At 42.3% G+C, this 14,563-nt stretch overlaps 1 protein-coding gene across 2 annotated transcripts in view; it reads left to right on the plus strand.

Moving 5' to 3' along the window:
* The window catches only part of LOC122811489 (sodium/potassium-transporting ATPase subunit alpha-1), a 990,310-nt gene that overhangs the window by 208,346 nt on the left and 767,401 nt on the right, over positions 1-14,563 (plus strand). The window contains exon 22 of one of the 2 annotated variants that reach the window (XM_044083358.1): positions 8,873-8,964. The exons of the other annotated variant lie outside the window; for it this stretch is intronic. Coding sequence (XP_043939293.1) covers positions 8,873-8,964 — 92 coding nt within the window. The remainder of the gene's footprint in view (positions 1-8,872; positions 8,965-14,563) is intronic. 2 annotated transcript variants of the gene reach the window in all.

Consider the following 14,563-nt stretch of genomic DNA (forward strand, 5'->3'; position numbering starts at 1 on the left):
TTTGCATGCTTCGTAATGTGCTGGATTATTTAAATTATAAAAAACTTTGACTATCACTGCCTGATTATATAACTCCAGGTTTGTGTAACCTGTTCTTGCTTGAGCAACCAGAAGGAAATCACAGCACTCTTTTTGTGCTGATAGGCAAAATAGTCTAATTTTTTGTTGTCAGACCCACTGGATGGGGTTTCTGAAAGACGTTGGAAACGCATATAGATCAGCCTGTATTGTCTGCTGGAAATCAACAAGACTTAAGTCCTCAGGAAAAAAACATTTACATTTGAGACAACTGATAGTAAGTTCTTTCCATTGTTTTTGAATAGTTAAGGCTAGCAGGATTTGGAGCTGGAGAATTTTACCATTGGCCTCAAGGAATGGAAACTTGCGGACCAAGTCCTAGCCTGGCTGACTGTTAATGTATGAATGTCATTTTAGTAATATTTAATGTATAACCCAATAAACAGGAAATTTAAATTGTTTTGGCAGAATTAAGTAGGTTTGACTATTTTATATCAATAAATCACCTGCTTAAAGCACATTATTACAATATTGATTTGTAAGTTGAACACCACCACCACCCTTACCCATTTTAACAAAATGATAATTGTTAGATATAGTGTAAACCTATAGGGGCAAGGGTCACCCTTATCAAGTACCATGCTGTGTAGAAAATGAGGAACGAAACACTCTCTTGTTGTTTTGCTCTAGGCTGGAAACACTCTGCTACTTTGTTCCAGGCCACTGAGCCCTAGATAAATTTATATGTGAACCAGGACTCCTAGTGTATCCTCCTGAAAGTGGCTAGAAAGTCTAGGAGAGGGGTTAGTATGGCTGGTAGGCTGGTGAAGTACCTAGAAGTGGTGGGTCATTTGTTGACTAGGTGGCACTGTATGCATTATCATTGATTTGCCTTGTGGTGGTTGTATTACAACAATATTAAGGTAAGCCACACAAGGTTATAGAAATGACATGGTTGGAAGGCTTCTTTTAAATATTATATGATATGAAAAAGTGTTCAGCTGTCTGAAGCCAGGGCTGAGGGTAAGCCAGAAACTTGTAAAAAAACATCTTAGTGCAACTAGTCAGACACAGGTTGATTCTAAAGCCTTTTAGTAAATAAGATGGACAAAAGCTAGCTGTATGGAATTAAACTGGAAGTCTTAACTAGGGGAAACCAAAATGTATTGTAAAAAGTGAATATAGAGAAATATTACTTTTTGTTACCCCGGTCTGTTTTTTTTTTTTCTTGTCTATGGTGCCTAAAAATAACCTTTTGAAGTTACATACATACATATATTTCAAGCCCTTCTAACTTGCCAGTATGCCAAAAAGTTTTTCCCATAATGAGTGTTCAGACTGTTTATTTATTGACATTTGTTAACCGGGTTGGTCCAGCTGGGCTTGTAGCCCATTTTCAGTGGAGACCCGAGAAGAAAAGCTTAATTCTCAACAATTTACAGTAAAAAAAAAAAAAAAAAAAAAAAAAAAAAATCAAAATAATTACATTAGAGTTGACATACAGCAATAAAGAAACAAAATAGAATACATGCACAAAGCAATATACACATACAGTTATTTTTTAACAAAAGAAAAATCTAAGCAAGTGCTTGTTTTAATGTTTGGTAGTCTATTCCATGCATTGGCTGCTGTCTCAGAGAATTGGTACACTTTGTATTCCTGTCCAATTTTCTCCATAGGTTTTCTGATGATTCTCTACTACTTTTTGATAACTCCAAATATGTCCAGAGGTAGTTGTCGCTGAATGCCCTATATACCTGAAAAAGGGCCCCCTCCTAAATGTCTCTATATGAGACCGTCTCTGAACTCTGCCAAAGGTGTTGGGTTTCCTATACCCACCCTCTGTATTCCTGTGTTTAAAATTGGAGGCTTTTGCAATTGCCCACCCCCACTGTAGATATGATCTGGGACACTCCCCCCAGTCCCATCTCTTTACCTCATTCTACCTAATAGACACCTTCTGCACTTGTTTTTAGTCATTTTTAATTTAATTGCATTTTTTAAACTGTTTGGTCTAACATTGCTACATACTCGTGTGCTAGCTTGCACTGCATTTGAATTGTTTTGACTGCTGTTTAGCTACTTTTCTGTGTGTGTGTGTGTGTGTGTGTGTGTGTGTGTGTGTGTGTGTGTGTGTGTGTGTGTGTGTGTGTATATATATATATATATATATATATATATATATATATATATATATATATATATATATATATATATATATATATATATTTTATATATATTTTATATATATATATATATATATATATATATACCTTTCCTGTAACTAGTGTAGTCCAGATTCAGATTTGCTGTATCCAGGACTGTAAGCTTCTGAGCCCCCCCAAGCTTTTTCTGTTGGAGGGAAGCCTTCTAGCTTATCAGTGGGAGTGGTAAGCACTAGGTAACCTGTCTACCTCATAAGGAATGGTTCTGGCCCAGAAATTGTAGTTATTGGCCGTATGGGCAGTTTTTCCATCTCTCTCAACTTTCTGATTTAAAAGCCCGCATTTGCACTTGTTTCCCCCTTTTCCTGTAACTAGTTTAGTCCAGATACAGATTCTTAGTTTTAGCACTTGAATTTGCATATTTGTGATCAACACCTGTTCAGAACTTGTAAGCACTAAATAACCTACTAATTACTACAGCACTCAGCCTTCCTCATTACCTAGAGGAAAACAGTTTTGGTACTTACTTTCCTCACTTGCTTAGAGAAAAACAGCTCTTGTACTCGCTTTCCACGCTTATCTAGAGGAAAATAGTTTTTTATTCAGGCATGTCCAAGGGTCAGCTCCCAGTGTTCTCTCCTGTCTATCTGATATCTTGGGGCAATGTAGAAATTGCCTCATGTACACAGACAACTCTCTCCTTCTACCACCCAACACTACAACCTGTGAGAGATGCACTTATCTAGCCAAACTGGAGGTAAAGCTATCTCCAATCAAGACTGAACTTGAGTCAAGGTGAGAAGGTAAACACTTGCACCACACTCATAACATAGTCTTACTAAATCTGCACCACCAAAATCCACAGAGACCTCCAAAGCAGAAATGCAAGCAACCTCCACCCCCCAACACAACCCAAATGACACATAGCCCGCAGACTCAGTGTGCCACTCCACCACAGCCAATAAGGCAAAACAACGTACCCAACACACTAGTCATAGGTGACTCTATAGTCAGGCACACTGATGTCCCACTCACCAGGCTAAACAAGGAGAAGGTTACTGTCAGCTGCCTGTCTGGTGCCAGGATCCGCCACATAACCCACGCACTCAGGTCACTCCACAACAAGTACAAAGACTGTCATTGTCCATGTTGGTGTGAACGACCGGAGACGTACCTCCCTAGACTTCATGAGAAGAGACCTGGAAGAGCTCTCCAATCTTGTAGCCCAGGCAGGTATGACCCTAGTCCTGAGTAGCATTCTGCCATCACCCAGAATGATGCTGCAGTACAAGGACAAAATGATTGACTTCAACAGTTCGCTAAGCTTCTGGTGCCATTCTAAAGGGATCCAGTATCTGTCTACCTGGGATGACATGGTCGACGGACCACGATGCTTTGCCAGAGATGGCCTGCACCTGTCACCCCTGGGATTCTGGATACTGGCTAAGGTTCTTGCCGCCCTGTAGTGCCTTTTTTAGGCAAGGTTCAAATGACAAATTCACCACCGTAACAGGAAGAGGCAAGCAAAAACTAAGGGTGATGCTACTCAATGCTAGAAGTCTAAATCTCAAAATGCACTCACTCGAGGCACTCCTTAAAATGGAGAACATAGATATCTGTGCAGTGACTGATACCTGGTTCAAGGCTCCAGAGAGCACCCCTGCACTACCAGGCTATAACTCATACCATACTTTTCGGCCATGTAACCTGGACCAGAACACCAAAGGTGGAGGTGTCCATATTCATTAAGGATATCCACAACTCCAGGCTAGTTGCTCAGCATAATGCAGCCAAGGTTATCCAAGTGCAACTAACTCTGGGCAAAACTGCAATCCAAATTGTAGCTTGCTACAGATAACCCACCATGCCCTAGGATTCCCACTCCTCTTTTCTTGATGTACTGGAAACTATTGGGGTTCAACCAAACACCCTAATAATGGGTGATTTCAACTACCCCACCATTAACTGGGAAAACTACTCTTGTACTAACTCCTTTGCTCAACGCTTTCTGGAATTCATAAACTCCAATGCCCTGGATCAACTTATCCACACCCCCACCAGGGGCAGCAGTATCCTAGATCTAGTCATTACCAATATAAGTGACCAGTGTTACACACCTGAAGTCAACGCCTCATTGGTTCGATCTGACCATAAGCTAATTACCCTAGATATCCACATCCTGCCCCCACACCCCATTAAGGAAACCATGGTAAAACAATTTCTCCAAAGCCAACTTCATGCTTAAGACAGAAGTGGTGAACTTCATGACACCCATGCAGATGGACAATACAATTACAACTACTGAATCCTACACAATTGCACTTTATAAGCACTTACATGAGTGCATGGATCATGCTATCCCAGACAGAACCAAGACGCTATCCTCTAAAAAAAAGGAAGCCAATCTGGTGGTCCCCTGCCATAAACAAACTGTACAACAGAAGGAAGAAACTGTTGCAAAAAGAGTAAAATCCCATGAGTGGAGGAGCTCCCTGGTTAGCCTCAGTAAGAAGCTGCTATCCCTGATAAAATCCTCCAGAGCTAGTTACGAAAACAAAATCGCCACTGATTCTAAAGACAACCACAAAGCATTCTATAGCTATGTCAAGAATCTCAATGGCAACACTCAAGATCTGCTCTGAGTTGCAGCACAGTGGCACTAAATATACAGAACCAACTGATATTGCCAACATCTTGGCAGTGCAAAATTTACCCCTCTCTCGCCCCCTAAAGAGCCCATCTCTATACCGGAAGAATGCAAAGTTCCTGTAATCATGGCTGCACAGGTAAAAACCACACTCTCCAAAGCCAAGAACACAGCATCCGTGGGATCAGACAACATCCCAGGCTGCGTGATACACGAACTACAGAACGAACTGGCACCCCACCTAAGTACCATGTTCAGTCATAGCCTCACCTCAGGCTTTGTGCCTGCTAAATGGAGCACAGCAACAGTTATCCCACTCCACAAGGGGGGAGCCACCATGGACCCTGGGAACTACCGCCCCATTAGCCTGACGAGCCTGGTCTGCAAGGCCATGGAACGTATCATCATGGAACTTATAAACAAAGACATTGGTAATCTCCAAACTCTGGACCCCACCCAGTTCGAGTTTGTAAAAGGCAGATCATGTCTCCTAAACCTGATAGACTTCTTTGAAGCAGTCACCAAAGCCGTAGACAAGGGTAAGGTGGTTCACACAGCCTATCTAGATCTTGACAAGGCTTTTGACACCATCCCCCACTCTGGAATTGTAGATAAACTCACTAAACTCGGTGTAAATCCCTATGTCAAAAGATGGGTTGCCAACTGGCTCACTGACTGAACCCACACTGTTAAAGTAGCAGACTCCAAATCCGACTACAGACCAGTGACAAGTGGAGTACCACAGAGTTCAGTCCTGGGTCCTCTCCTGTTTGGTATCTACTTCTCTGAAGTACAGGCTAACACAGAAGGTCTTTGGCTAACTAAGTTCGCAGATGACTGCAAACTAGGAGCCATAATCGAACTCCTAACGATGTAGACATCCTACAAAAGGGCCTCGCTGAGACAGATGCCTGGTGTCAAAGCCATGGCCACAAGCTCAATGCCAAAAAATGCATGGTCATCCCCTTTGGTAAAAACTCTGTACCCATGAATTACAACATAGGTGGTAGTATACTTAACACCGAAAGTGTGGTAAGAGACCTTGGGACACAGGTGGACAGTAGTCTCTCCTTTAATGATCACATTGCCACAGTAGTCAGGAAATCCTTCTACGTGGCACACCATCACAAAAGGTTTCTCATCCAAAAAGAGGTCATTGTTCCCCTCTACTCATCACTCAATTAGACCCATTATAGAGTACAAAGCCCCTTTTGGTATGTACCTCACAAGACCTCTACAACAACTGGAAAGGCCGCAGAAATACCTCACAAAGAGGATTACCAGCCTCAAACAGATGCCCTACACAGACCGTCTCAAACTCTAGCTTTACTCAAGTCACATATCGCCTACTCTCTGCCTAACATACAAAGCTATGTCAAACCCACACTTAAAGAAATCCCAATCCCTCCGAGCTACACGCTCTAGGGACCTAAACCCTGTCACCACAATAAACCAAACATGCCGGAGGGATAGATTCCTGTCTCAGAGACTTCCCAAACTCTGGAATAAACTACCTGTCTATATCAAACAAAGCTCCTCATGAGCACTCAAGAAAAATCTTGATTGGATGGGAAATAGGAAATTCACCCCGGGGATCACCTCTGTGGCTCTGCTCGACAGTAGCACAGGAAAATAATTTTCTTGGGTGGCAAAAGCCAGGGTACCTTTTTGGCTGGGCTTGTATAGGCCCCAGGGCCGATAGACTAATACCTACCTATGAACAGTGTACAAGCTCAGATATTTTAGTCTCTTATAACTTTTCACATCCATGGATGCCCTTGGTATATTTCTACTATACTCAAGTTTTGGGTCTAATGTAACTAATATACAAGTACTTCATTTCTGCTTTCCTAGACTTTATACAATAAAGGCTACATTTCTGTAGCTGTTAACTAATTGGTGAATATGATTAGTAAAACTCAAAAGCTGGATCTACCCATTTACCCAGGGCCTTAAATGAATCTGCAGTAATAAGCACTATGTGCTGTAGTAAGTATTCACCTTTTCAGTTTGTCTCCCAAATCTCATATGCTTAGTTTATGTATTTTTCCGCATATTATTCTCATGTGCCCAAATAGTCAAGTTCTTTTGCAGACCTGGCCTAAATTGACCATCTGTAACACGTGTAATTAGTTTACCAAATTTCAACTCCTCTGCATACAAAACTGTACAACACCATAGATGAAAAAGAGAGATCTGAAGGATACAATCTAGACAAGCATGGGCCTAGCACAATGCAGCAGGACACCTTGACTGTAGCCAAGAATTTCACCTCTCCATTTAGTGCATGGTACTTGACATGTCGTATTTGTAAGCAGTGCAGATATCCATCTTCTCAAGATTACATCAATACGTAGTTCTAATTTATTGCACAGTGTTTTGTGTATGACCCTGTCGAATGCTGATGTTAAGCTTTGTAAATTACGTCCCAGCGCAATTTTTCATTCATAGCTGTTATATTATAGAATGTCATGTTAGACTGTAATAGTTCTGTTATCAACAAATGCATGCTGATGTATAAGTCACAACTTTGCAATTCTGACAGTAATTGATCCGGTATTATCTTCTCCGTTATTTTTCCACAGCATGAAAGTAGACTTAAGGGTCTGAAATGACCGAGTTTGTCCTACTCCCCTTTCCCTTTAATACAAGTTTAGTAAGTGCATTCCTCTTGAGGCAGCCCCCCATATTTATATGACCTAGTAAATAATAGATGTAATGGTACTGTAAGTTCTTGCTGAAGTGTTCTCAGGTCATTGTTACTAATTCTGTCTCCTCCCTGTGCTTTCTTTGGATCCAGTTTACATAGTTCTTTTCCAGAATAAACTAATTTGATTTCAATATCTGAGGTTACCTGGATGTCACTAGGCCAAATTATCACCTCCCCTTGTGGAGCCAAACTGTTTTGCATAAGATTTTGTAAATATATCTATAATTTACTGTGTATGAGAATAAATTTTAGAATCTGTGAAGAGTGTGCGTCTTTATTCCTTCCACATCTTATGTATTTATAAAATGGTTGCCTACTATGCTTAATATCTTTATACAACTTATCCTCATCTTGTCTCACGCTGTGCTTTGTCAAGCTTATTTAACTTTTCAAAGCTGTAACCTCCTTTTTCATTTCTTATATTTTTTGTATCTCACCTTAATCCAGTATCTTGTTCTTACGGAAATGTACCCTCTTGACTTTGTGTCTAGATCCTGAAGTTAAATATTTTTTTTTGCATTTAATTTCTGTTTCAAAACTTTCCACATTTCTTCTGCAGTTTTCCCATTGAATGCATCATTCCATTTAGTTTTACATAGTAACTGTTTTGCTTCCATATTATATGTTGCTCTTCTGTGCAGTGGTTTAGGTTTCAGTTTAGCAGTATCCTTTAGCAAAATAACTTTTGATCACTGCACATCAGTGGTGGTAATTTGTGTTCTTGAATTAGTTTTACTACCAGGGAATGGGACATGACGTTTTTTACAGTCTGAAGCAATTGTTCCTGAACATATGCTGTGAATAGTTTCCTTACTAATGTTGAATCAATATTCCTGTCTGTTTCTGGTAATTAAGTCCTCACCACTGTTATTCTTCCCCCCTGTGTTTCATGCAAGAAATGTATGAATTCCTCTAGGTCATCATCCCTTGATTAGTCTGTACACTAACAATTGTTAATATGTTTCAGGGCTGCCTTTGTCACAGTTACATGTTCAATGGTAACACCAATACTGTACATTGCATAATATCACAGGTCTAACTATCGTTAATCCCCATCACACCTTCAGTTGATTTTTTAGAATGTCTGTTACAGTAGAAACACTTGTACCCTGACAGAACTGGCTTCCAGTTGTTCTTTTAACCATTTTTATAAAGAATAACAACAATCTTGTGGGAACATGGCAAATTTTCCAATACAAAAACTTTATTAATGCTCCTAGCATTAACATCAATCAGAGATGCATCAAATAGTAGACCTAGATGAATCAGGAGATCTTTTTACTGAAAGATTGTGTGTACCGTCTGACTGATTTACTTATTTTCCAATTTCAGACCTACATGGTGGTTCTGCGCCTTCCCATATTCGTTAATTATCTTCATTTATGATGAAGTAAGAAAATTCATTCTCCGGCGAAATCCTGGAGGTAAGCACATTCATTGTTTGCTTCAAAAAAAATTTTTTTTTTTTTTTAGGATATATAGAAACTGTTGTATCTCCAATGCTTTGATTCGATGTACTTGACTGTTTTTATAGTGAGCAAAAAATAATTAATTTGATAGTTGCCTCTATGACTGAATATTTACAATAAAATTATGCTCTGCTTATGTAGAGGACAGCTATCCTAGTCCAGTGTAATGCCTTCAAAAGTTGTCTTATTTCTATTTTTAAAGATGTTTATACTGTTTTTTCTATATTAGCCAGGAGAATGGCAAATGCATTGCCAGATTTGATGGATATAGATCAGTGTGGATTTGTGGAAGGGAGACTAGCATTTGACAACTAATAAAATGAGCCATAGAGAAGCAGAATGTAAGAAAATGCCGTTATTGTTGGTGGCCCATGGTGCAGTGAAAGCATTTGGTAGTCATCTGGGATTTTGAGTAGAGCAGTTTTTATTTTACATTCCCTTATAAAGTACAGTTAATTAAGAGGGTATATGAAGGGTCAGAAAAAGAATTAAGGTAAGAGGGCTCCTTTCTGACCAGCTGTGTTTAAACAGAAGAAACAAGCTAGGGTATCCTCTTTTTTTTTTCTCCTTTATTTGCCTTAATATTTAAAGCCAGTGTCAAAGAAAATGAAGGACTTGCAAATCTGATAACTTTTAGTGATGGAAATGGCATGATTAACATTATTTGTAGATGACATTATTTTGCACTTGATAAATCCAGAAAAGGGCTTTTTGATGTTATGAAACATTTTGAGACCGTTTCAGGTCTTTTTAGGATATAAAATTAATATAAAACAAAAGCTGTAGCAGTAAACTGGTTTAGCCTTTTTCCTCGTATATCCTTAGCTTAACAATTACATAAAAACTGAGAAACTGTAAGCTTGTGTTTATGGGTATAGATAGTAAGATACAAGCAGTGGAAATCTTTAGACCCTTTAGTTTTATATACAGATCAGATGTAATTTTTTCAACCAAATGAAAAGGTGTGAACAAAAAAATTAAAGTAATTTACTTGGGATGGGAAGAGAGCAAGAGATAAGTGGACCAAGTTGATTCTCTCCTTAGAACAAAGTGGTTTAGGATTACCTTAGAGTTGCGCATTTAAGGCTTGTATACATAATATAAATTAAAGAGGAAAGGGACGATGAAACAGGGATGGAGTTTGAGAAATAAGGAAAAAATTTAATTTTCCTTAAGAATTGTAACAATAACAATACAGAATAATATATTTATACAGTAGCAGAAAGTATTCTAGGATCTAAGCTGACACCAGACTGGAGAAAAGAGATTTTACCAGTTGGGATGAGGGTCAAGGGGGCTGGAATTTATTCGATAAAGTATCAGAAGCAAATACCTTTCCCTCTCCAGTTAAGAGGGGTAATGTGGCCACCTGAAAATTTGGACTGTAGGTTAACTAGGGATTGATAAGTGTACAGGTAAAGAGAAACAACGAGGGAGTGCCAAGTCAGCTCTAGTAGAGTATTTACTTGAACCTGTAACATAAGCTGCTGTTAAAAAAGGGATAATTAGTAGGGCACAAACTATTCCTGGTAAGTGTAAGAATCAGTCCGAGGAGGTTGGAAAAGATTGGGAAGAGGGAGTGAAAGGCATTTTACAAAGGACCAATGGACTGGAAAGACATTTTGCAAAGGAACAGAAGGGAAAGGCAGTTTACAAAGGAAGAAGGGAACCTGTTGGTTGCTGGGTGTGCAACATAGTCCAGAAGGTTTTGGATTTTAGCTTGGAAGTGTTAGCGTAGGTATTTTATATCCCAAGCAGACATCAAAGAATTTTTTCCTCAAGTAGGATGGCAAATGCTGGACATGTGATAGGTAGCAAGCTAATTTGGAAACCTGTTTTAGAAGGCACAGTGGTGCAGCAGTACCGTTGTTGCCTCACAGCAAGAGGTTCTCCGGTTCGATTCTCTGCTGCAGTGCCTTCTGTGTGGAGTCTGCATGTCCTCCCTGCGTTCATTTGGGTTTCCCAAGGGTGCTCCGGTTTCCTTCCATGTTACAAAGATGTGCATGTGGAGCATTTCTCCCAGAGCATTCGCTGAAAATTGACTTTGTTCCAAGTCGGACTTTCCTGGTTAACAAATGTAAAATAAAGAAAATAAATGTTTTTGGGAATGTAACAGTTTGGCAGATTTTAAAAACTTCTTAGAGGTTACTTTGTCAAAAATATGTAGAAGAAAACATTGTAACTTGAGGAAATGATCATTTTCAGCTAGGACTTGGATCTGAATTCCATAGACCTAGTAGGGTTGACCGCTGTCTTTGCAAGGACTGCCAGCTGTGGTAGTCATAAGATAACTGCAACAGTGAACCACACAGTGAGCATAGTATAATTGTGCAGTCTTATCATAACTCTAATGATCTAGTGTGATCATTTTTGCAGCCTTGATTCCAACCCACCACGTTCTAACCCCTTTAAACCTGTGGACCACAATCTTGTCCTTTTCCACACCTTTCTGTTGCTTCACCACCGTTTTCTTGGGTATCCCAGTAGGGTAGTTTCCCAAGGATATTATGTACCATAATTGTCGGCTTTTCCATGCAACATTGTCTTTGGCATGCATACCAATTCTGATTAGAGATGAGGTAAGGAAGATGGCCAGGAATACACCACCTTTTGTATCAGACATGTGATAGCATATAAGGTAAGAATGATGTCAGCCTGGCTGAGGGAGCCAGATGTGCTGACCTCACCTCAGGCAGAGCTCCCTGAGGTTAAAAATTCAACAGCAACCACACTTTTAAACATCTTACAGTTGTGGTAGGGTGTTTTTTGAGTGTCAAGAACCAATGACAATTTCTAAATTTAACAAATGAATTTCTTGTGGGAGAAAAATCCCTTGTAAAGGCTTCCACAATTTTTTTTTTGTTTGTTTAAGGGCAAAAGACAACATCCTGTCCTGCTCTCATTGTGGTAGGTTTGGCCAGAAGACAACCATCAGGACTATGCAACCAGGAAACACAGCACACCTTGTCCAGTGCTGCCGTGACATCCGTGGTCTTAAGACTTTTCACTTAAAAAAAAAAAAAAAAAAAAAAGGTGAAAAGAATCACCCATGAGAAAGAGTATGAAAGGCTAACAACATGCATCTGAAGTAGTTAACTTCATTTGTTCATCAACCTGTGGGTATCTGATCCGAATCGGATCCAAGCCGGCAGCTTTATTCAGCTAAGATCCGAGCTCCAAGCTCCTCCCTCTTACCCATAACCCCCTGCCATCCTTCTCTGTCCTCCGATCTCGTTTGCTGTGGCTTATTCAAGCACCTAGAATGAGTTCCAGATGTAGGGTTTCGTGAGTTTTTGAAGAAAATTTCCTCTTTTTTTACCCAGTTTTTAATTTAATTGTTAATGAGTGAGTGTTGTTCCCTTTTGTAGTTGGTTTAGCTAATTTTTGTTGCTAAAACTTTATATATTTTCAGTTACTCTAGTCTCCCTCTTCCCGTGTGTGTGAAGGTGTGTTTGGGTTAGGCCCTTCTACAACTATGGCCGAGGCCCCTAAAACTTTCTTTTCTAAATGCACTGAGTGTGGCCATAAGCTATCCCCAGCGGATGGCCACACTCTGTGTGTTATCTGCCTTGGGGTTGATCATCTTTCTTCGGGCTGCACTATTTGTGCAGCCTTCAACCCCAGGGCTTTGAGGGATAGGAGGTCGAAGTTGATTCTGGCGGGACTTCTGCCCCCAGACTCGGCTTCATCCTCTTCTCCCTCGGCTGCTACCGCAGCGGTGCCGCCTTCCATCCCTGCTCCCCTGGCCGGGACTCACCCTCCCACCGAGGCTCAGGAGGAGAGGGAATCTAGGAGGAAGAGAAAAGGACAAGTACCACAAGTGGCGAGCCGAAGCTTCCTCTTCGGCTCCGCCAGCGAAGCAGCTAGTCTCTCCTAGGGCCTCTGGGCCTTCTCCTTCCCGGCTCCATTCACCCCGTTTTTCCCCGGGGCTGGAGGAGGAGGAGACCCGGTCGCCTTCGAGGTCTTCGAGCCGTCACGCTACGCCTGCCTCGGTGGCCTCGTCAAGATTAACAAGAAGCTTGTCAGATGCAGATATGGACCGGATGATGCGTAGGTTTCTCCAGGCCCAACTGCAGATGGGAGTGATCCTGCCCCCCCCTCCGGGGGGGGGGGAGCTCGACCCCCTTTTTCGCACCGATTTGCTCCTTCTCCGACCCACTTCTGGGGTCGGATCCAGGCACCATCTGAACCGGGGGAGGCTCGGCACTGATAGTACACCCTTCGGCTCCGACCGCACCCTCGAGCTTGTCTGGTCCCTTTTCGATCAGAGTTCTCGAAGCCATGAGCTGAGCTTCGGATCCAGAGGTATTAGTGTGTCTCTCTGCTCCGTCTTGGTCGGAGCACACTGGCCCTTCGGATCCGACTGCATCGGCTCCGGTCCACACCTTGGATCCGAAGGGGCTGCTGTCGGAGCTTAGAGAGAGCAGTTCTCCTTCGGCGTTCGATGTTGTGGAGAGGGTCTTGTTGAGGGACAGGAGGCCCCAGGCTCCTGCTGCGGTTCTACCCATCAGTCCCTCTCAGACGGGCCTACCTTCCATCACCAGGCCCCAGGGACAGCCTGCGTCTATGTCCCAGATGGTTCCCTTAGAGGAACAGGATGTGGTTGGAGAGGCATCCTCTGACAGCCCCCCCCCCCCCGCCAAGGAGGTTCCTCACAAACGTAAGTGCAAGAGGAGGCACTTGGACTCACCTGAGTCCCTGACAGAGGACACAGACTTGGAGGAAGGGGAAGGTTAACCCCCCCCCCCCCGAGGCCATCTCCTTCGGAGACCTTATGGAAATGCTTCATATTAGAGGGGGGTGGTCAGCCCAAAAGCCTTCCTCCAATGAGTCTGTTTCTGGAGGTGTTTGACACAGGCCCATCTACCTCTTGGGTGTCCCCTCCCATCGATCCCCTGGTAGATCTGATCACTACCAGGGCATGGAAGGAACAGGACACTGTGGAGCCCATACCAAAGAGACCTGACAAAATTCTTAGTCCACCCACAGATAGGATGGTTTGGAGCAAGGGTGCTCCAGTAGATGCCATGTTGGTGGCGGCTGCCACCAAGAAGGAACTGGCCCAGGAGAGTTCCTCGGACCATCCTCCTGACAAGGAGTCACGGACGATGGACCACATAGGGAAGTGGATGTTTGCTTCAGCCACCTTCTCTGTAAGGTCGCTGAACTACAAGGCACATGTGATACGACTCCAGCGGGATCTCATCAAAGAATACGCAGGGTCGCCCCCCAGAGTCCATGTCGGCCGAGGATAAGAAAGTATTCTCAGCCCGAATGGCCAAGTCCATTTCGAACACTTCTATGCATCTCCTTTCCCATGCCACTGAACTAGCCGCTAGAGCTAGCGGAGCGGGCATCGTCTTACAGCGGCATGCTTGGCTCCACCTCTGCGACTTTGCGGAACCCTTCAAGGCATCCTTCGCAAATGCCCTTTTTGACGGCTCTTCGCTGTTTGGCAAGACCGTCTGTGACACGCTGGTCCAGAGCGAGAAAGACGGGAAGACGTCTGCCGTCTGGATCCGCTTCTCGGCTGCCCAGAGGTCCTTCTCCAGGA

The sequence above is a fragment of the Protopterus annectens genome, chromosome 9.part0 (assembly GCF_019279795.1).
Source record: "Protopterus annectens isolate FY-2018-M chromosome 9.part0, PAN1.0, whole genome shotgun sequence".
Classification (NCBI taxonomy): Eukaryota; Metazoa; Chordata; order Ceratodontiformes; family Protopteridae; genus Protopterus; species Protopterus annectens.